We start from the raw sequence: 22,158 nt of genomic DNA, 5'->3' as shown, positions 1-22,158 counted from the left end.
GGGCAAAAGGGGTAAAGTCACTGGAAAATATAAGATGGGGATCAAATAGAAAACTAGAAAATGAGAGCAAAAAAGAACTTAAAGTAAAAAGTGTACAAAGGAGAAGGACAGGGATGAATAATAAAGTGTCACCAGAACTATTTTAATTGTGATAAATGATCCTGTTTCTTTTTCTGAAGCACATCCATCAAATATAGATTGGTCATATCTTAACTCTAACTTTTTTTTTTCCAAAAATATGCACTCAGTGACCAAATTCAAAAACCTAATTGATTCATTACTATATATTATACCCACATGCACTGACTAATCAAAATTAGAATACAGATGGTGCCCATTTTACAATGTGTCAACTTAAGATGGTTCAACTTAACGATTTTTCGACTGTACAATAGCACAAAAGCGATACACATTCTGTGGAAATCGTACCTTGAATTTTCATCATTTCCTAGGCAAATGATATGCTGTACATTACTCTCCGGTGATGCGGGGCACTGGCCGCCAGTGCAAACTCCCAGTCAGGCACGTGATTACACGGATCAAATGCCCAATAGTCTACAGAGTGCACTGTGTTACCAGCATTATTTGGATGTTGTGTTCTGAGCACGTTTAAGGTAGGCCAGGCTAAGTTGTGATGTTCAGTAGGTTAGGTGTATTAAATCCATTTTTGACTGAAGATATTATTTTCAACTTGCAGTGGGTTTATTGGGACGTAAGTTGAGGTGCATCTGTATTTAAGCCAGTTGTAAGAATGAAACATGACAGATGATACCTAGGAAATGTCATGTTAGGTCTGACCCAGAGACTATCCTATCCCACTCTGTCCTTTACTGTTCCTATGAAAGGCAGCTCTATCTGTGCCTCATTCCCTGTTTTATTTAAATCTTCTTATATGAACAAATCATATATATTAGTATATAATGGGGACAGGTGCTTTGGGAGGGTAAAGAGAAAGTAAAATACAGACTTCCTTTGCCTTCTTGGTTGAGAAGAAAAAACAAACAGATAATTAGAAAACAAATGGAGAGTGAGTCCCCAATTCTGTGGAACATGTACTCCAGTTCAGAAACGGGAATTGAAAGTGGGCTGGAATACCCGAGCATGTTTGCAGAGTAAAGCCAACTCTGAAGGCTATTAAAGCTAGAGGCATGGTTTACATTATGTTCGGAAGATACCAGAAAGCCCATGGAGACTTTTGAGGGTCCACAAGATGACTCCTATGGTAAGATTCGACTCATAGAGCCCAATGTGGAAATTGATTAGAGTTGGTGAGAGCCTGTGTGAGGAACACTGTGCCCGAGATGGTTGGCTTTAGCCGAGGTTGGAAAGATGCCTGTCTTTCTAGGGCAATGGCTATGGCACTAGACCAGGAGCAGCTTTTGAGAGGAGAACAGACAGAACTCAGGGTCTGACTGGAAACAGGAAATTAAAAGATGTGGGTGAGATGGTTAAAATGAGCCCAGGGTTTTAAGCCCAGATAAAAAAATAATAATAATAGCTAATGTTTTTGAGCATTTGCTCTGTGCCAAGTAGTGTTTTGTGTGCTTTTTGTGAATTTTCCTCAGTTTCAAGATGTGTTTATTGATGTAAGTAGTAGTATTTTCCCATTTTATAGATGAGGAAACAAGTTCATAGAGGAAATATAAGTTGTCCAAAATGACAGCTGAACAGAAATTTTAATCCAGGCAGCCTAGATCCAAATGCCATGCACTTAGCTTCTAGGCTGTTCTCTCTCATGTCCTAAAGAAATGAGGGTGAATGAATATTTTGGGATGAGGAACTAATTGGGAAGAATAAGTAATACCATGTTTCCCTGAAAATAAGACCTAGCTGGACAATCAGCTCTAATGTGTCTTTTGGAGCAAAAATTAATATGAAACCCGATATTAGATTAGATTAGACGATTAGGCTAGATCAGATTAGATTAGATTAGATAAGACCCAGTTTTACAGTGTAGTAAAATAAGACTGGGTCTTATATTAATTTTTGCTCCAAAAGACACATTAGAGCTGATTGTCCGGCTAGGGAAACACAGTAATAATTTATATGTGAAATAAAGTTTGGATTTGGGACAATAGTATTTCCAAGTAGACATGTCCAGGTGAGATTTCGAGATAAAAGATCTCAGTTTGAACAAGCTGGAGATCTAAATTTAACAATAAGCATCACAGAGAGATCAAAAGTTCTCAAGTGATGAGAACATAGAGATATCAAAGATTGAAAGTTTTCTTTTTTTTTTGATACTTTTATTGGAATTAATGGAATCTATCAATAATTTGGAGGCTAATTAACGTTTAAATAATATTGAGTTTTCCAAGTCATAAACATCTTTTTCGCTCCATGTATTTAGATCTTTTAAAATTTCTCACAGTAATGTTTTGTAGTTTTCTATGTAGTGTTATTGTACATCTTTCCTCAGATTTATTCCCAGGTATTTGATATTTTTGATGCTATTATAAATGAGATGTTTGTTTGTTTGTTTGTTTTCAGTTGCTGGGTGCAATATTCTATAACTGTCTAGTTTTTTAATTAAAAGTTATTGGGGTGACAATAGTTAGTAAAATTACATAGGTTTCACATATACAATTCTGTAATAGCAAGTTTTTAATAACTACTACTTCTTGGAGGTAGTGTACATATTTGAGAAGCATGCACATTGGTATTTCAGGTTCTGTGACCCCAGACCAGTGCTCTACAAACTTCTCTGATTACACACTTCAATTATAACACAATTTTTGAGCATACACCCTTAGTATATGTAACTTACTCTCCACTATTTTCACTTAGTAATGTAGCTAAATAAGTGTTCATATTGGGAGCAGAGGCAGCTCTGTCATTTTCTGGTTTGCTTCTCTTTGCACTATGAACATGAACTTCAATCTGCAGTTCTTTTGCAGGGCACTTTTTAAAGCCATTTCTTCATTTTGTTGAGTTAAAACTATTCTGTATTATCCAGGCACATGTAAACTGCGCTCTGTTAACAATCTACTATACACGAAAGGACACCACTGTCTAAGCCTGCATTATGGATCTCTCATTCTCATTTCATTTACAGAGGTGGTACCAGACATCTGATTTAGGAATGAAATTATGGCACTGGTTTCATTCCATATGTTAAATATCATCATGTTTATTTGCAAATTGCCACTCTGGCATTTCCTTTCCACACCCAATAATTTCTGTAGCTGTTCTCCACCCCAGCCAGGGAACTTCTCTGCATTTTGGAAACCAGTGACTTTGTCTTGACTTTGTCTAGGGTCAGAAGGTGCTTGCTCAATACTCATATTCCAGCATTTGCTGAATAGACAAGACTGAGATCACTCTATCTCTATACCGTACGGTGTACACACCTCTGTCCAAAGCTTACTCAGCCTTTTCCTTTCTAGATTAGAGTCCCTGTAGATTTATTCTCCTCATGCAACATCATGGCTTTTTCTTCTTTTTTTTTTTTTTTTTTTTTTTTACCATTTTAGTTTCCCCTTTTTCTTTAAAACACTATAGCTTCAACCTTTTGTTTTATCTTATAGGTCTTAGAATATGTTATAGAGAATTTTATAGTATTTCCAGAGTATGCCTACTACAAATTTGCATGTGGACAGATCTATGTTCGCTGACATTTCCAGGATTTCCTTCGATAATACCCAGAAATTCATGTCTTTTCCAGCTCCACTCACTATGGAATGAATGAATACCTCCCTTTTATTTGTCAGAAGTAAAAGTACTGTCTGAGTCAGAATATATACTCAGAATATAAACATTTGCTTAGTGAGATATAATTTGGAGATTAGAGTCAAATGGTAATGTCAAAAATATTTATTAATCTTTGTCAAGCGAGTAGAAAATATTATCAGTGTGTCTTATTTTTATTTAGACTATTGCTTTTAACTTATTTTTACTTCTCATTTTTTCTTGTTAGTCACTTATTGTTTTCTTTAGCCTTGAATTAAAAGATTTCCTATGCTTGGTAGATAGTCTTACAGACAGACAGGCTGACCACATTGCACTTGAAAATATATCCTCATTTGAGCCATAGAAAATAAACCTTAGCATTGAAAAAGGGCAAATGTGAATATTAAGACATCAGACAACAGCTGGAAACCCCAACTGGATTATTTGAGATAAGACACAATACTGATATAGTTAAGTACACAGTCTAGAAAGTTTGTGATGTACTCATCTTTCCAATATATGTAAATAATGAAATTGATGTTAAAATAACTTGTAACTTCTACCATAGTGTTGATGGAAGCCATTTATTAAAACTAGAAAGGGGGAAAATAACTAAATAATTTGTAAATAACTGTGGCCTAATTTCCTTTCTTGCCTAATAAGAAAAAGGGCTTTTACTTTTTGATTTGTAAACAAAAAATATGGTGCTAGTTTTATTTTAAATTTGACCTCAATGTGGAAAGATGTCATTCCATATATTACTTACTAAAATAAAGGAAGCCAAACAGTTACTGCCAGAAGATGACTCAGAATTAAGTGTATTTTAGAGTAATTTCATCAGAGCTGTCTGGCTAGTTGCCTAATTGGCTGCTTAATTCATAAATATTCAGGCTGTTACAGAAGCAAAATTATTATTTTTTGTCCTTTTTCCATGCAGTATTCCTATTTCCATATAACGAATGTACTTAGGATCTTATTAATACAGTTTTTTGAAAACTGACTTGAGAAACTTTTATAAAAACACCAATCTCTATTTCTAAAACTAATAATAGTAAATGTATATTTTCCCCTTCTCATACTGACAGTTCACTAGATTGCACCTATACAGGGAACTAACTGCAAAAGAACGATATGCTTTGCAAGAGGAAGGAAAAATTAAGTGAAAAACAGGAGTAAAAGGGAAGAACAGAATGTCTCTTAGTGTGGGGAGAGTTAAGAAAATGACAGGCAGGGCCCTGTCTTGAGCCTTGCCTTTGCTCGGTCTGCTCCAAACCCTTAGGAGTGTACTTTCTCTTCTAATAATGGCCGTGAGCCACTGCTTTCTGCTTGGGCCCACTTTTACCTCTTTGGAGTGTACTTTTCTTCTAATAAAGAACGAAAGAAAATGACAGGCAGAGCTGAAGGGCTCCTATGAATCTGGTGATAAAGCTATGGTTGCTAAAATGTGTTGTTCTCTGTGTACAAAAGAAAAAAATCAAATTGGGCCACTGTGGAATATAGTACTTTTATCAATGACATCGTGGGCTCTTCATTGAAAGAGAACAATGTAAATAAATACTTAGGTAGGGAAATGCAACAAAGAGCTATATATAAGCTTTGAAAAGTCCTTCCTCTGTCACACTGGAGAACTTCGGTTTGGCAATCATGAACAGAAGTCTTGTAGGAGCTGGAGCAAATACGAGTCAGCTGATACCAAGTTGTTTGTTACTCCCTAAGCAATGGCCAAATTGGAAATTCCCTTGGCTAATTTTCTCTCATTGCCCAACTCGATGTTCATCGTGGTGCAGACTTGGGGCAGGACCACCTTTCTGAAAGTAAATGCGAGGTTGGAAAATTAAGTTTGCAACAACAAGTGCTACATCCCTCATTGCTAAATATCATTACGTCACCTTCAAAGTACTCCCCTTGGGAAGCTATGCACTGATGCCAATGCCTAGTCCATCCTTCAAAGCAATTTTGGAACTCTTTTTTTGGAATGGCCATCAGAGCTGTTGTCGTATTACCCTTGATGTCCTGAATGTCATCAAAATGTCTTCCTTTAAATATTTCCTTTATCTTCGGGTAAAGAAAGAAGTCATAGGGGGCCAGATCAGGTGAGTAGGGAGGGTGTTTCAATACAGTTATTTGTTTACTGCCCTGAGAGACAGTGTCGTGTAAGCTGGTGCATTGTCATGATGCAAGAGCCATGAATTGTTGGCGAAACGTTCAGGTGGTTTCATCTAACTTTTCACGTAGCCTTTTCAGCACTTCCAAATAGTAAATTTGGAAGTTGATACAGTTGGTACAAATTCGTAATGAATAACCCCTCTGATATCAAAAAAAGGTTAGCAACATCATTGGAACAAGTTCGCAAACTTGATTGGCAGACCTCGTACAGAGCTTCACCCACATCACTGGAAAAGTCGTCAGACATGATCTATGATCCCTGTTCAGCAAGCTCAGTACTTTTTCATCCTTATTAATGGATCTGAAACACAAGTGCAAATGACCACAAAGTGATGCGTATGTTCTATATGGGTAAGATAGTTTTGCCAGATGTTAAATCATTGAGTTTAAAAGAGGCCAGACAGGTGAATGCAGAAGGTTTGAAGAATACAATTCTTAATACAGTCTGGGAGCTTGAAGTGGATGTAAATAACAAGCATACTGGTTTAATGGGAGACAGCCTTAGCTGTAATCTCCACATGAAGAGAGAAGTTGCTAACCTCAAGCAGGAAATCTCCTTAATTTCACTACCTTGTTTTAGTCACCATTTAGAGAGTTAATAGCTACCGACACATTTAAAACACTGGCTTTGTTGACATTTTTACCACACTTCTCTTCATAACTTCTATCAAACACTCCTCTTTTTTTGTGAATTTTGTCTTTCTGAATTAAAAACAGCCGAGTTTGTGAAAGACCGTTTAACAACACTAAAGAAAGTAGATGGAACACACTGGTTATTAGCATAAAAACAGGACACACATAGCCCTCCTTCGTATATTCCCTTGGTATAAAAGCATGGTCAGTGAGAAAATCACAAGTGCAGGCCTGCATGTGAGAATGCAGAGCTATGTGAGGATATTAATAAGCCTGAAATGTGTCCTTCATCCTCCTACTCATCACTGAGATATTAGACCCACCTACTCTCCAAAAGGCATTGTCTTCCAGAAGGATAGTGAGATTGGCTCTCTGTCACATCACTTCTTGAGAAGTGCTACTGTACCCTCAAGAGGATCAGGGAAGGGACCTTGCATGGTGCATTCAGTGATTTACTGGTGATTGCAGAAAGAAACCCAGAGGCAGCATCTCTCAGCAGGATTAGGCTCTAGGAGGGATAGCATCGATTGAAAATTTTAGGGCAAGAGTCCTCATTTATACTGATGCAATTCAAAACTGCGTGCATCACATTATGGGGTCTTCATAAAGAAGATGCTTCCCGGTGTTTAAAATTATTGCATATAAATATGTGGCCAACAAATAAGCCTTACAAGAATATGCAGCCAGAGAACTTGAAATGTTTGTGAATCCCTTTGAAGGGCTGCTACAATTAAATCATGTGGATGCTCCCCAGTTGGCTGGAAAATGGGATTGCGCAAAGGTTTCAGGTTGAAAAGCCTCACACGGCTCTCTAGGCAAGAAATTTGGCAGAGGTGCTGAAAAACTACAAAGACAAATTCCCAAACATTTATCAAATGATTTGCATTCTGCAGTCATTTCCAATTTCAATGGCAACAGTGGAAAGGAAAGGATGAAATCAAGTTACAGGAATAGAATGCTAAGAAAGGGCTTGAATATCTAATGCACATTTTTAAGGGAGGCCCAAAGCCAGGAATACACAACGACAAACCTGCTGTCAACCTTTTCGTATTAACGTTCACCAAAACAAATAAATTACCTTTTGGCAAAAGCCCACCAAAAAACCTGTTTTGAAGGAGAACCATATTCCTTCTGATAAAAAATAAGCAGTATTTTTTGCTTGAACTCCCTGCATAAATCACCATGATCTCTGGCTATATTTATAAATTATGGAGAAGTGACACCAGTTTGTTGTAAAGTGTAATAATAGAGCTGTTATGGCAAAATAAAATGAAGAAGGGAGTATATTTCCTACCATTAAGGGGTGGTTGTGTTTCTGTTTAGTTTTTAATGTTTATAGAAACAGCAGTGCTCTGTGGAAAAGGAATTCAAGGGATTCATCCAAGGGGGAAAAGACTCGTTTGATTTTTACTTGACCATATCTTTTAATTATAAAGAAAAAAATACAGCATTTATTCTATATTAATAAATATGATTCTTTTGTCATGTTTATTTCTGTGTTTTATTCTTGGTTTGTCTTAAAGGCTAGGAATTAAAGTGTTAATATTAAGTGAGTCATGTCATTAGCCTATCAGTGTCAAAATTATCATATATATATTTTTTTATTTTAAAATTGCCCAGAAGGATGCAGCATGGCTTAATATTCGTGTGGAGTCCATCATTCTGCCTTTATGCTCCATAGCCATAAAATAGTCCAAATACTGCTTAGGGAACTGTGCAAGGAAGGGCACAGAGTAAAATTTTAAAAAATCACACTATTCCTACTACCAAGGCAAACTACTGAAATTTCTCCCAATTTTTACCAGAGTTCTTGCTACATAGCAAGGAAAAGCTCAATTAATATTTGTTGAATAAATAAAATCACTTATTTATAAAAAGTCTGAAATGCATGGGATAAAATTTGCAGCAGTAAAAGTATAACTCTGGGGGTGGCCGGTTACTTCAGTTGGTTAGAGCATTGTGCTAATAACACCAAGGTTGCTGGTTCGATTCCCATACAGGCCACTGTGAGCTGCACCCTCCAAAAAAAAAAAAACAGTATAACTCTGTAAGGCAGTTCTTAGGTGAGCTTTACAGAAACTGCCTAATTATTATCTGCTTTAGCTCCACTGTGTTTAGTGATGAATAAACTCCATATTTTAAAACAATGTTTTTCAGATATCCACTATTACATAATTAAAAGCCAAAAATGAAAAATACAAGATTCTTAATTCTATATTTATCCCCCATTGGCCATGTTTCACAGTCCTTTTCTAAAGAGGTGTTTCTGAATTTAGAAGTCTGTGGAGAGGACTACTGATATCAGGTGCAGACAGAAAAAAATTGAGTACGTAATTTATATGCAAAAAGTACAGGTGTTTATTATGGGAGATATAAGCGCATTGGTTTTAACAAACTCACACTTCTATACTTAGTATCTCAAACATCAGGAAATCGGCTGCTCTCAAATGTATTTAAAAAGATTTTGTAGTGTGGGGTGTTGTAATGTTCTTTTGTCCAAATAACTATTCATTACAAATCTTTCCAAGTTTCAAAATAAACTTACCTAAACCATATATACGTTTGAAAAAGTTCTGTTTTCCTGAGTTTATTATAACAATAATAAACAATGCAACCATATGAATATTTAAAAATATAAATACCAGTGTCTTTTTAAAAAAATAAATCCTCATCTATAATTGTTTTCTATTTTAATACTAAAAGTCAAATAAGTTATAGAACAAAACAGGAGGAAAAACTATAACAAGGAATCATGGGAATACTTTTTCAAAGAGAATTCTTTGAATTCTCACCCAAGAGAAGTGAATCCCTTAAAACAATGAAGCTAAGACTAATATTTTGTAGTAAGTAGGATGAAATATATGTGTTTTCTCTGGCAGAAGCTTTTCAAGTTATACCAACTTGGAAGTCATTTCACTTGATCACTAAAAAATTCTTTTGAATTGCTCTTCAACTCATGTTACAAACCCCAAAGCTAACACTACTTCCACGTTCATTATATCCTTAATATGGCTTTATCTTTCCATTATATTATACACCTATAGAGTTCCAGCAGAAAGCATTTTCAAAGCCAGAAATCATTCTTTCCTATTGCACACTTAAGACCAGAGTAAATTCCATGACTCGAACAAATCACATTTTTCAGTGGCTACTTCTGGAGGGCCTGGATGGTGGTGCTGGGAGATGGTTTAATATTGGAAAGGGTGTTCTGTGTAGGAGAAACGACATTTGTGAAGGTCAAAGGGAGAAGAATGCAGGATTAGATCATGAGGGTTGTTGTAAGCCATATATTAGTGTATGAACTTCATCTTGAAGCAATGGTAAGCATTGAAGGGTTTCAGCTGGAACCAGGGCATGCAGACTGGGGTAGGGGCTGATCAAATCTGTATTTTAAAGAGGTCATTCTGGCTACTGTTTTAAAGTGTACTGAAGGGGGCAGCTCTATATATAGGCCAGGTTAGAAATCAAGGCAGGAAGAGATGGTATAGAAATGAGCACATTTTAAAGATAAATAAGAGAGAGAACAGATAGGACTTAGGTTCCAATTAGTTGTCAGGGTGAGGAGGAGAGAAGAGTTAGGAATGTCACCCGGGTTCCAGGGTCTGCATGATCATAGCATTTATTCACTTAGAGAACACGGAAGGTCAGCTTTTAGAAGTATGATGAATTCAATTTGGAACATGGTGAGTTTGTGGACCCTGTGGGATACAAAAGTCAAGATATCCAGTTGGATAGTGATGGAATAGGGATGAGGATTTATAAAATTTATGGAAGATCTGCCTATAAATAGTAATTGAAGCAATTGGAAAGAAAGACATTACTTAGGGAGGGAAGGTAGGATGAATATGTAAGAGGGTTGGGGCTAGAAACTGAGGGACACCAACATTTAAGGAATGGCCTGAAAGGATACTGAGATGTGCGGGGGGGGGGGGACAGGAAAGCCGTGTTACAGAAGGAAAGTGGTTTTCAAAACTGTGGGAACGTTTATGTCAAAGGCTCTTGAGAGGTCAAGATTAGGATAACTAGCCATTACATTAAACCACATAGAGAGAATTGGTGACTTTGGGCAAGAGCTGTTTAGTAGAATGGTGGGTATATGTACATGAGTGGCGTGGTTGGGTGAAAGGGCAGGGAGAGTGTGAAACGTGAATATAGACTCTTTTTCAGAAGTTTGATGATGAATGGTGGAGAAGCAACTGGGTAGTACTTGAAAGATATAAGAGTTTAAGGGAGTCATTTGGTTCGTTGGGAGAGGTTTCAGCATGTTTAAATGCTGATGATGTGAAGTGTCTGATAGAAAAGTAGATTAAATGATCAAAAAAGACATAATAGCTAATAATAACAGGTAAGACTCAGTGCTTGATATATACTAGGCACTCTTCCAAGTTCTTCACGTGTGCTAACTCCTCTCATAACAACCTCTGAAGTAGGTATTGCAATTATTCCATTTTACAGATAAGGATATAGCAACATGGAGAGTTAGAAGGACTAACTGATGGAATAACTTCCCTTAAGAACTAGGAAAGGGTGGGATCCAAAGCCCAGGTAAAGGACTCACCCTTGTACGGGAAAGGGACAACTTCTGTTCGAAAGGACCAAAAGTGGAGAACATGGGGTGGAGGCAGGAGAATGTATAGGTTCAGAGGCTGGGGATTGAGAGCTTTCTCCTAATAGCTTCTATTTTGTCTGCCAATCAGGAGATAAGGGCATCTACACAGTATGAGGGTAGAGATGGTAGGTTGGTAGGTTTGAAAGCTGGAGGTTTCAAATAGACCCTGCCGAATAGGAAAGAACACTGACTCAGGAGCATAAATTGATGACCAGACAGCACTGAGGCCCCACAGCAGTTAGAGAACAAGTTCGAGCAGTGTCATTCACCCACAGGGTTGTGGGCCTTCCCCATTTTTCAACTTCAGGTCAGAGGAAAACGATCTATCCAAGAAAGATCCAGAGGTCTTGGCTTTAAGTCCATCATGGACACTTAGAAGACCTTGGAAGCAAATCAAACAGGCAGGGACTGTGAGGAAGGATTGGGGATGGGTAGGGCTGTAGATCCATTTGATAGGTACATATTTGTACCTTCTTGAGAAGTAGGGTATAATATTGCCTAATAAGTCTGGTAGACAGGGAATGAATGCATCGTGTCCAAAGAGAAAAAATAGATCTTGGTGAAAGGATATATGTATTATGGGAACTCTCTGTACTTTCCTGTTTATTTTTTTCTGTATACCTAAAACTGCCCCCACAAAGTCTGTTAATGCAGAAAAATAGACCTGGGAATAGATAAGGTGGGGACTATCTGGATATGGCTTACCATATGACTCACACATGTGATTTACCTTGTTTGTCTACAGCTGCTCCGCAGGTAGAGAAAAGTAATTTGGAACCATTGGCTATCATACCACAAAGCACCTGCTCATTATCCCATAACCTATGAATGTTGATTCTGTTTATTGATATTCAGTGATGTGTAGCCTTAAACTTTTAACGTTTTCTGAAAGTGTTGAAAGTTTGAATAAAGGCACTACCAGTACGGTTTGTTACGAAGACTGACTTGGTTGCAGAGCCTTTACCTGTCAGAAGAAAATTTCACTAATGAACCAAGAGGTGGCAGTATAACATAGTGTTCTTGAAATTTAAAATAATTAACAAATATTTTAAATAATTAACAAAATATTGAATGAGGCACTAGGTGCTGTGCTAGGTAATCACAACTCTGAGGCAAAAATGCCTTTCTTCCAGAAGGTTACAGTCAGATAATAAAGCTTCAGGGGAAACCTGAATCAGCTCTGCATCTACTGGTATCTATTGTGGACCAGTATGTAGGGCAGCTGAAATCTCTGGAAATGGAAAGAAGATTTAGATTTGGAGGGAGGAGGGAAAGGAAGGGGAGGGGAGGGGAAGAAAGGGAGAGGAGAAGAGAGGAGAGATAAAGAAAGGAATTATGAAGGAGCCAAAATTACAATATGACCTATTTATCCTTCAAAATTCATCTCAAAACTCACCCCTGGAAGCCTCAGACCCCAGTCTAATTCAGATGGTGGCAAGCCCTCAGGACATTCATCTGTCATGGTACTAACACAATGAGTAATATAAGGGCTGATGACCATGTCTATGTCTTTATTAGATTCTGAGATACTTGAGGAAACACTGTTCATCTTTGAATACTCTGGAACCAGAGCCTGACCCAGTGCCTGGCTCAGAACTGATGAATGAATGAATAATAGGTATCGTGCCGTTAATTACGTCTTCTACCTTTTTAATCTACCTTTGGGAAAAAAAGTCCTGTCGATATCTTTTCTAATAATACAGTTTCTTTCTACCTCATAAGTCATATGAGAAAATACTTATTGTTTACCTTTAATAAAAGTTAAAATGAAAATCTTTAGGAAGAGGAGAATGTGAGATAAGCAAGCAGGAGGCAGCAATGGCGGTTGGTCCTGAGGGAGAAAGGGTATCTGTTAAGCTTTCACCATGTGCCAGACGTAATTGGTAGGCTTTGCGTGTATTCTTATCTAATCCTTACGTCAGTATCATGAACTGATTACTGTTATTAAGCCCATTTTGTAAGTGAGAAAATGAGGATCAGAGAAGATAATTTGCCCACAGACATAAACTGGTGCAAACTGATCTTTCTTCCCTCTTCGCTCCCTCTGTTTCCTTCCTTACTTTCTTCCTCCCTCCCTCCTTCCCTTTTTCCCTCCCTCCCTCCCTCCCTCCCTCCCTCCCTCCCTCCCTCCTCCCTTCCCTCATTCCCTCTATCTCTCCCTCCTCCTTTCCTTTCTTCCTTCCTTTAACTAACATGTACTTATCACATGCTGGGTCCTAGAGGAGTTAAACAACTTGCCTAAGGTTGCACCGTCAGAAAGCAGCAAAGAAGGACTCACCAGGCCTATGGGACTTGAGAACCCATGTCCTTTATTAAACTACATTTTTTCCATCACAGATCCCTTTGCAGACTTTGGGAAACTCATTTCACATTACTCCTCTCCCTTAAATCAGCATCATATTATGCTAGCCAGTAGCTGGGCTTCCAATAGAAAGGGACACAGATGTTTTTCTACCAGCCTTTGAGTTGAGGTCATTTCTCTAGACTTGAATTTGCTAATTCTCCACCATACCACTGATAGGTCTTCCTGAAACTTTTGGCTGGTCCAGATGAAGGCCCCACATGCCTTGTCCTTTAGAATTTTATTCTCATTTTTAATAGTGCTGTTTTTGTTGCATAGTAGATAATCCTGAAAACAAATACACAAAAATGTTAAAAGAAAGACTATGGATAATTGATGTTAGGGCAATGAGATGATGAGTAAGGATTTCCTTTTACTTTCCAAAATCTTGATGATGTGGTTTTAGTACTTTAAAAAATAAAATATTAAAATTATCTTTTTTTAGTATTAGTTTGGTGCAAAAGTAACTGCAGCTTAAAAGGTTAAACATAATTGCAAAAACCGCAATTATTTTTGCACCGACCTACTATTATTTTCCCATTTAACTAATCGGCATTCTATAAATAGCTAGAGAAGACGCATGAACAAATGAAACAACATAGGCCAGATTCCCAAATTATGGATTTATGTTCCTACAGATTTTTCTGCAGTGATTTGGAGAGGAGCTACAACCACATAACAAGGGCTATATTTACTCACTAAGTCACAAGACTTCAGGGGATGAGGGAAAATGGATCACAGGGATGGCCTATGAGGTAGAAATAAAGTAGCAATCAAAACTGCTCTCAGCTCCACGACTGCAGAGGTAACGCCCCCCTCACCCTTCACCCCATCATCAGGTCCTCTAGAGGAGCGCGACGCTTCCAGGTTTCCCCAGGGCTCCAGTAGCTGCCATTATAGTGGTTGGCCTCTAGGGGCGCTGTGCTCCATTTCCCAATACGTACTGCTCTTGCCCTTCGAGTAGAGGATCTCAAAATCCTTGTCTTTCTCCCTCCCCATCTTTTAGCAGAAATAAAGGCAGAATTGTTTTGGTGTGTGTGTGTTTTTTTTTTATTTATTGAGAAGTATGTTTACCAGGAAGTTGAAGGGAAAACAAGTACTAAATCATGGAAATAAATGATATAATGGAGAACAGTTTCTTTTACCTTAATGTAACTCAAATCTAGTCACAGATCTGCTTTCTGGGAACCCAGATTATAAATTCCTTGTTTAAGCCTAGACTACTGTGGATGCTGAATGAATCCCTCAGACCCTCTAACCTTGGCTACCCGCTCTGCCTCTGCCACGTCTGAGAAGAATCTTGGCCTTCATTTCTCATGTCTAGGTCCCTTGCTGTCCCTTGCTGGGTTCACGTAGTTTTCAACGGCCCTGTCAATCTCATTCATAGTTTCTGGTCTCTTGGGGAAGGAAGGTGCTTTTGTCTCAGGCTCAGAATTCAGCCGCTGGATTTACATCTTCTTATGCCTACCTTACAGATAACTTTCTCTGCCCTTTTTGTGAGTCGGTAAGACCCACACATCTCCCTGTCTTGTCCAGTCATTTGAAGCATTTCATTAGGTAAATGTCAAGATTCAGTTTCTGCTATCTGGATGGAAACTGTTACATTCATACTTCCCAGGGTGTCTTAATTTCAATCATTATAATCTGTCCCAATAAGTCTACACCTGCTTATTCAACCATGTGTCTTCAGTTTGTTCAATACAATCAAATCACCATACCTATATGTTTGGCTAGTATCTTTCCTATCCGCACAAATGGACAAAAGGCCATAAACAGCAGACAGCATTTTTGGAGGGTTACCTCATGTCTACTTCCTCATCAGGCAAGCAGAAGACTGTATCCTTATCAGTCTTCAAAGGCCCCAACCTCTGCCTTCTCACCTGGACTTGCCATTAATTCCTGTTCTTCATCTGGGAGATACCTCTGACTGAAAATTCATTTGTAGAGCAGAAATAATTGACACACTCTGAACCCAATGGGTGTTAAAGCCAGCCTTGCCTCACGGTACGCACTCCCCTCTCTACCCCTCGTCGGGGAGTGATGTTGCAGAATTCTACTCACGACAGTTTTACAACATCAAAATCCTTTAACCATATAGTAACAATACATACAATAAGAGGAGGGTTGACCACTCACACATGTTTTTATGGGAAAATGGACAGCGCTTTCCCTGGTAAGAAAAGCATAGGTCTGCACCCTACCACAAAAAAAAAAAGAAATCCCAGGATGCCCCAGAGTGCAGTTTCTTTTCTTCATGACGTGTTGTAAAGCACGTCAGCTGCTTGTTGTTGCTGTGCAGATCACACAACATCGGGTCACTGAGAGAGACAGCAGTGCTTGCTCGCACAGCTTGTAGGATTAGGAGATGGTGCTTTGTCGGCCCTGACTGAGTCCCAGAAAGCCCCCAGTATACTCAGGTGAGCTGTGAGGAAGAGTGGATGTGGGGACCACGTTGTCTCGGTTGTATGGTACAGATGTTTTCTCTTTGGCAGTGCATTTGTATTGTCTTTCTGTGAAGTTGGCAGTCAGGGGTGGTGGTGGGGGTGCTCCTGTACATAAAAACCTGTCCTTTATCACTTATCTGGTTTCAGGAATTGGCCACATGCTCCTCACAGGATTTTTGTGAGGTTCAAAGAAGATTATATATGTGAAAGAGATCTAAAAATATAAAGTTGTGTGCAAATGAAAGGTATGAGTCATTTAATTACCAATTTCACATAAAGAATCAAATAATTTATACCAGATTTGGGGGCATAGACACATTTCTTTTCTCCCAATCTGCAATACCCTATCTCCCCTGTTCCTCCCCAGGCCTGGGCAGGGATCTTATTTATAATCTTGAAGAGTTCTAGCCTTCAGAAGCAACTGATACCTTCTAAAAACCAGCATTACATTCATTTCTAAAGGAAAAGCCACAAAGCTACAAAACCAGACAATGAGTATGTAAGTAGACACTGAAAATGACGCATGAGAATGTTGTAAAGCAGATGAAGATGAATATAATATACTGTATTAGATGATATCTCTTTGATGGTATAATCCAGACGTTGTAAGACATTTCTCTTGATGACATGAGAAACACTTGAATGAAACTAAAGGCAACATAGATATTATCATTTGTAAAACTTGCCTTTTAGAACAGTGGAAAAACAGGCTTGGGTTCCAAAAGTACAGAGCTAAGAAGCATTTGAACACTAAATCATCAGCCTTTCCTTCAGCAGGGTTGCTATGGTGACAACAGGGCTACCACACAGCCTCTCACTGCCTGCACTTCTGCAGTAAAAGCTTTCATTGAACACATGTTGGATTTTTTAGGCACATACCCCATCATCAAATACAAAGACATAATGAGGCAGCTTTCCCTGAGTCATTTTCAGAGCAGAAGTTGTGTCTGTTTTCTTTATCCTGTACTGATGGGCCCCTTATGGTGTTATAGAATTCATTCATTCTATGTATTCATTCATTTGACTATTCATGTGACAGGACCTGTACCAGACACTGCCAATAATCCCTGGTGAAGACAGACAAATAAATAGGGAATTCTGATACAAGAGAATAACAGCTCTACTGGGATAAATTAAATACGAGGTGTCCTGGAAGTATGTAAGGGGAGCACCTGACCCTTCTTGGGGAGGTTTCCTGGAAGACGCTATCTCTAACATGAAACTTAATGTAACCTAAGGAGTTGAGAAGGATGGGTGGGTGGGATACAAGAAGGGTTCTAAACAAAAGGACCATCATGTGCAACAGTCTAGAGGAAAAAAGAACAGATACCTCCAGAGAATTGAAAATTCTAGTTTAGGGGTATCCATTTGCAAAGGACCGGTGGGTAGTGAAGGCAGGAGGTGCAGGGTAGAGAGAGAAGAGTGGCAAGAAATGAGATCGGAGAGGTAAATAAGGACAAATCATGAAAGGCCTTTGTGCCACATTAAGGAGTTTGAATATTATGTAGAAGATAACCAGGAAGTTGTTAGTGGGTTTTAATGAAGAAGTATGACATGAAGAAGGGTTTTAACGAAGAAGTATGACAAGGCCTTTGAAAGAAGGCCTTGTGGGGAAAATTTGAAAAACTGGTGAGAAAGGAATGAGGCAAGATTGGAAGCAAGACCACTTGAGTTAGATCACTATTGCAATAATCCAGGATGTTTGTGGTTGAGACTCTAAATGAAGATCATGCAGTTGATCAGTAGACAGAAGTAATCAGATTCAAGACATTATTATTAGGGTAGTGTGGAGATCACGTGGCGATGGCTGCTATCTGGGGGTCACGGGAGGGAGAAGCCAAGAAGGACTCTGAGGTCCTGATTGGACAGGTCAGTGAAGGATGTTTCTGACATTAGGCCGCAAGCCTCAATTCTCAGTTCTTAGTAGGGAATTCAGAAGCACCTTTTGACCTTAACAGTTCATTCCTATCTCACAGTATATGTTCCCAGGCTTATAATTTTGGAAATATTAGGTTGGTGCAAAAGTAATTGTGGTTTAAAGCATTAAAAATAATTGCAAAAACTGCAATTACGTTTGCACCAACCTAATCATAAATTATAGAAGTCATCCTGGACCATCACTTTCCTGACATCCATATCTGAGGACAGCTATGGATATAGAAAGTATAAATTAATCATGCTTTCCTCCCAAATAAAAAAATCCTAGGATCACCAACCCCACTGCTTAAGAGAGCTAAGTAGATTGAAAAGGTATGAAGATGTATGGAGTAAAATTGCTTTGGAAATGTAGGAAAAAGAAATTGATTCCACTAATCCTGACTTCAGGCTCTCTCTAGACTCATACTGTGCATTTGTAGACTTTGAGAATTGAAGACTGAGACAAATGCTATTTGGAGAGCAGAAAAATGGGGATGTTGAAAGTTCAAATACGATTTTTAAGGATCATGCAGGACACTTGGGTGTGAGGATCAGACTGTTCCCACCCATATTGCTACTTAGAATGCTCTCCAATTCTGAATAAATGGCATCTAAGTTATTATACATGTTGACTTCTATCACCAGGTAAGATTTCAGTACACCAAGCAAAATAATAAATCAAGGCCCATGATCCAGCTGATGATTCCTATTCTAAGTCCTCAGTTGGACAGGTTTTGAAGCTTTTTTGAACAAATTGGTCTGTCTCACAAATACTTTTCCTGTCATGTAAGAGGCCTCAGCAAGTAGAATGGACAGCCTGAAGGTGACTTAACTGCCCTTTGGAAATTTCTATTCCGTCTGCTGGGTACAGCTCTTTTGTTTTCCTCATCTAATCCTCACAGCTACCCTTTGAGGTAGATATTATTATTATTATTATTATTATTATTATTATTATTATTATTGAATTTCACGAGAATGAAAATGAATTTCAGAGAGGTCAAGTTCAGAGAGGTCAAAAACTTGAGGCACAAAGATACTCAGCTTGAAAGGAGGGAAGTGGTGCCCCGAACCGGGCTTCATAAATTCAAGTGCAGTGTCCTTCCTGTAGCTGGGTGCCTAGGGCTCTCTCTCTCTCTGGCGGCTGCTGAGCAGAATTGGAGAAAAGGCTGCTCTCGCCCTAAACAGCTTGGCTCCCCAAGCCCGCGGGAACCGCCTCCTCGTTCTTAGCCTGGGGCGCTGCGCTTCCAACCCAAGGCCCTTCTGATGCAAACCACCCAAGGGGAATAGCAAGCAGCCTTTGAGATCCCGGAACCCAGATGCTGTGTCAGTCCTGCAGCACTGGCTTGGCTGGGGTCCGGGTGGAGGGGGACCCGCCCTGTCTCTCTCGGGGGAGGTAATTGTGGGCAGCCGTGTGCTGACTTAAAACCGAGAGGGCAGGGAGGGGCCGTGAGGGAAAACTTTCTCTTTCTCCATTTTGGCTCTCAGTGATGTCGCAGATTTTCTCTGCTCTTCCATCCGACGTGCACCGCCTTCCAACCGGATACCAGGTGCCAAAAAGAGGGTGTCGGGAACCTCCCGGCTGCAGATGCTCCGAGCCTCGCCTGCCCCCTTCGGGTCAGGATCGGCAGAGAGGGAGGGGCGCCTGGCACCTGGGGGAAGTGCCAGCGGCGAAATCGGGCGGGCGGGGTGAACCGAGGCACGGACGGGTCGTTCGGGGGCCGGCAGGTGAGGGAGGTCCGGGGGAACGGGGCGGCGCCCCAGGGGCAGCAGCGGGCGGCGGCGGCACCACGTGTCCGGCCGGGGCGGGGCGGACGGGTGCGCCCTCGCAGCGGAGCGCGAACCGTGGCAGTGGCGGCGGCTCGTCGGACCCGCAGCAGCCGCGTCCTGCACCCCGCGCCAGCTCACCGCAGTCTTCTCGCCCCAGTGCAAGCAGGTGCCTCCTGGACGGCGACAGCGGCGGCGCGGGGAGCCGGAGGGCAGCAGCGCGATGGGACCCCTACGAGAGAGCAAGGTAAGGAAGGCACGTAGTGTGGACGCGGGTGGCAGTGTGCGCGAGAGCTGGAGGGAGAGGGAAGGTGACCACGGCAGGGCGAGAAGGGCCAGGTACGAGCTGGAGGGGTGGCGTTTAGAGTGGGGTAAACGGGGACAGGAGGTGGTGAGGAGGATGGGAAGCGAGGGACATTTGCTCAAGTGATGAGACCCGGGAGATGGGTAGGTGCTTAGGTAGGACAAGATTTGGGGGGTTGACAAGGATTTAAAACATTGCCTTTGGAGGGTTAATCCCATCTCCTGAAATTGGGAATTTGGGATCTAGCTCTGAATTGATGTGTGTGTGTGTGTGTGTGTGTGTGTGTGTGTGTGTGTGTGTGTGATGTGAATAAAAACGTTTTCATGTATTGGTGACTGAGAAATGAGGACTCCGGCATGTCAGCGATCCAGACAGTATTGGTTCAGGGTATGCAGTCTGCCAAGCCCTGTGGCAGACGTGTGATACCTGCTGGGTGACTGATGTGCTTGACAAATCCAGACACTGGGTGCGGCTCTCGCCCCTGGATAGGCTGGATGCCTGAGCAACCTCAGGAGTTCTTCGCGGCTGGGCTTTCCCTTCAGTTCCTGCACTGTGCGGGCCTCCTAGAGATGTTTACTTTGGCAGCGACCCTTCCTGGTAAGCAGCGTGGAAAGGAGCAGGAGGTCATGTTTCAAAATAGTGTTTGTTACCTAATCCAAAACCCATTTTCAATTGCAGAGGTTGGAGGGAGCAGTGGGGTTTTTTGTAAAGAGATCCTCCTAGGAAACCATTTTAATAAGGCAGAGTGGTGGTAACCTGGAAAAGCACTGGAGTTCAGGGCTGTTCTGCATCTAGATGACATGCTGTGTTGGCTAAGCATCTTCACCTCTTTTAGCCTCAGTTTCCTCATCTGTAAATCGGGACACAAATTAGTGTCCTCTCGGTGGTCTGGGTTATAAGGATAAAATAAGATAATGGTTGGGAAAGCACTTTAAAAGTGGAAAAACACTGCCAAAATATTACTTTCATGCATTTCTTTTTAAACCAAGTCACCGCCCTCTATATTTAATGCTGTGGTTTTAAGTAGAGAGGAAAAAAAAATCTATTCTCGTGGGTGTCCTGTAAGGAAAACAAAAGCTAAACATGATGTAAAAGGTGGAGCCATCTTACCGGGTATTGGATTTTTGTTTGCTTTTCTGTTGGCAACAAGCCTTGTGTACCAGGATATTAATGAATAATTAAGATCCTGGCCGGAAGAGGAGGGATTTGAAAGATAAGGCTGCATGATCTATCGGGAAAGAATTGTTCCAGGTACAGGGGTCTACTTTGTGAGGAGATGGGAAAACAGAAGTCAAATTGTTGCAGCTAATTCAGGGACAGCAAAATGGAAGTCTAAAGGAAATCAAGTAGTGTGCTGTGAGTAATAAAAAGCCTTTGAGAGAGCCGAAAGCTTGAATGTGAATGAAAAAACTAGAGCAGGAAGGTGAGTCAGGAATGGCATGGAAGAGTGGGATGGCCTTTCTGCCAGTGGTGGAAGTGTGTGGGCTCGTGTGTGTGTGTGTGTGTGTGTGTGTGTGTCCGTCCATTTTCATCCTTGCTCCAGTGTGTGCTCTTCAGTAGATGAGAAGGGTTAGTTCTGTAGATGAGTTTTGGAGCTCATTTCAGCTACTGAGATAAGAACTACTCTGTGAAGATTCAGTGTTCAGACATGTGATTTCTTAGAAACTGAGCCCACAAGGAGCAGAGAAGTTCGGAGAGGGAAACAAGTTTCTTCTTTTGTTTTCTCTTTTGATGTCCAATTTTGAAAAGGAGCAGAGAGGGCAGCATCATGAGAAGGAGATTTCCCGAAGCCGAATTCCCCGTTTGATTCTTCGGCCCCATCTGCCCCAGCAGCAGCACAAAGTGTCCCCAGCCTCAGAGTCTCCCTTCTCGGAGGAAGAGAGCAGAGAGTTCAACCCCAGCAGCTCTGGGCGGTCAGCAAGGACCATTAGCAGCAACAGCTTCTGCTCAGGTACAGTATCCACGAGAGGCCACACACAGGCATGAAGTGTGTACACTGCAGGTGTGTTGTGAATGGGCCTACATCGGGCCCGGTAGAGCCTAGAACTAGACCTCTATTATTGGGGTGAATTGTCTGTAGTTGCAGCACAACCTTTTGGGTTGTTCTGACCTACAAATACAGCAGTTTCATATGACTCAACCCAGTGGAACTTCACACCTGTTTTTATATGACTCTAGTTTATAATTTACAATGTAAAATCTAACTTCTTGTTTGAAAACAATGTATTCCTGTTATATACATGGACTGTTTAAAAAATGTGTTCCTTTGTTAAATCTGGAAAACGTATAAGCTTGCATTTTTTGCTAGCAA

At 40.4% G+C, this 22,158-nt stretch overlaps 1 protein-coding gene across 13 annotated transcripts in view; it reads left to right on the top strand.

Moving 5' to 3' along the window:
• Window positions 1-22,158, top strand: part of SYBU (syntabulin) — a 108,006-nt gene that overhangs the window by 19,316 nt on the left and 66,532 nt on the right. For 2 of the 13 annotated variants that reach the window (XM_033125789.1, XM_033125793.1), the window contains exons 1-3: window positions 19,191-19,326; window positions 19,704-19,790; window positions 21,597-21,798. In XM_033125789.1, coding sequence (XP_032981680.1) covers window positions 19,267-19,326; window positions 19,704-19,790; window positions 21,597-21,798 — 349 coding nt within the window. In that variant the 5' untranslated portion in view covers window positions 19,191-19,266. The other 11 variants (XM_033125803.1, XM_033125790.1, XM_033125792.1 and 8 more) reach the window with 11 other exon arrangements.

Source organism: Rhinolophus ferrumequinum, chromosome 14, assembly GCF_004115265.2.
Source record: "Rhinolophus ferrumequinum isolate MPI-CBG mRhiFer1 chromosome 14, mRhiFer1_v1.p, whole genome shotgun sequence".
Taxonomy (NCBI): domain Eukaryota; kingdom Metazoa; phylum Chordata; class Mammalia; order Chiroptera; family Rhinolophidae; genus Rhinolophus; species Rhinolophus ferrumequinum.
The sequence above is the reverse complement of the archived record's forward strand: the minus strand, read 5'-3'. Positions and strand labels throughout refer to the sequence as shown.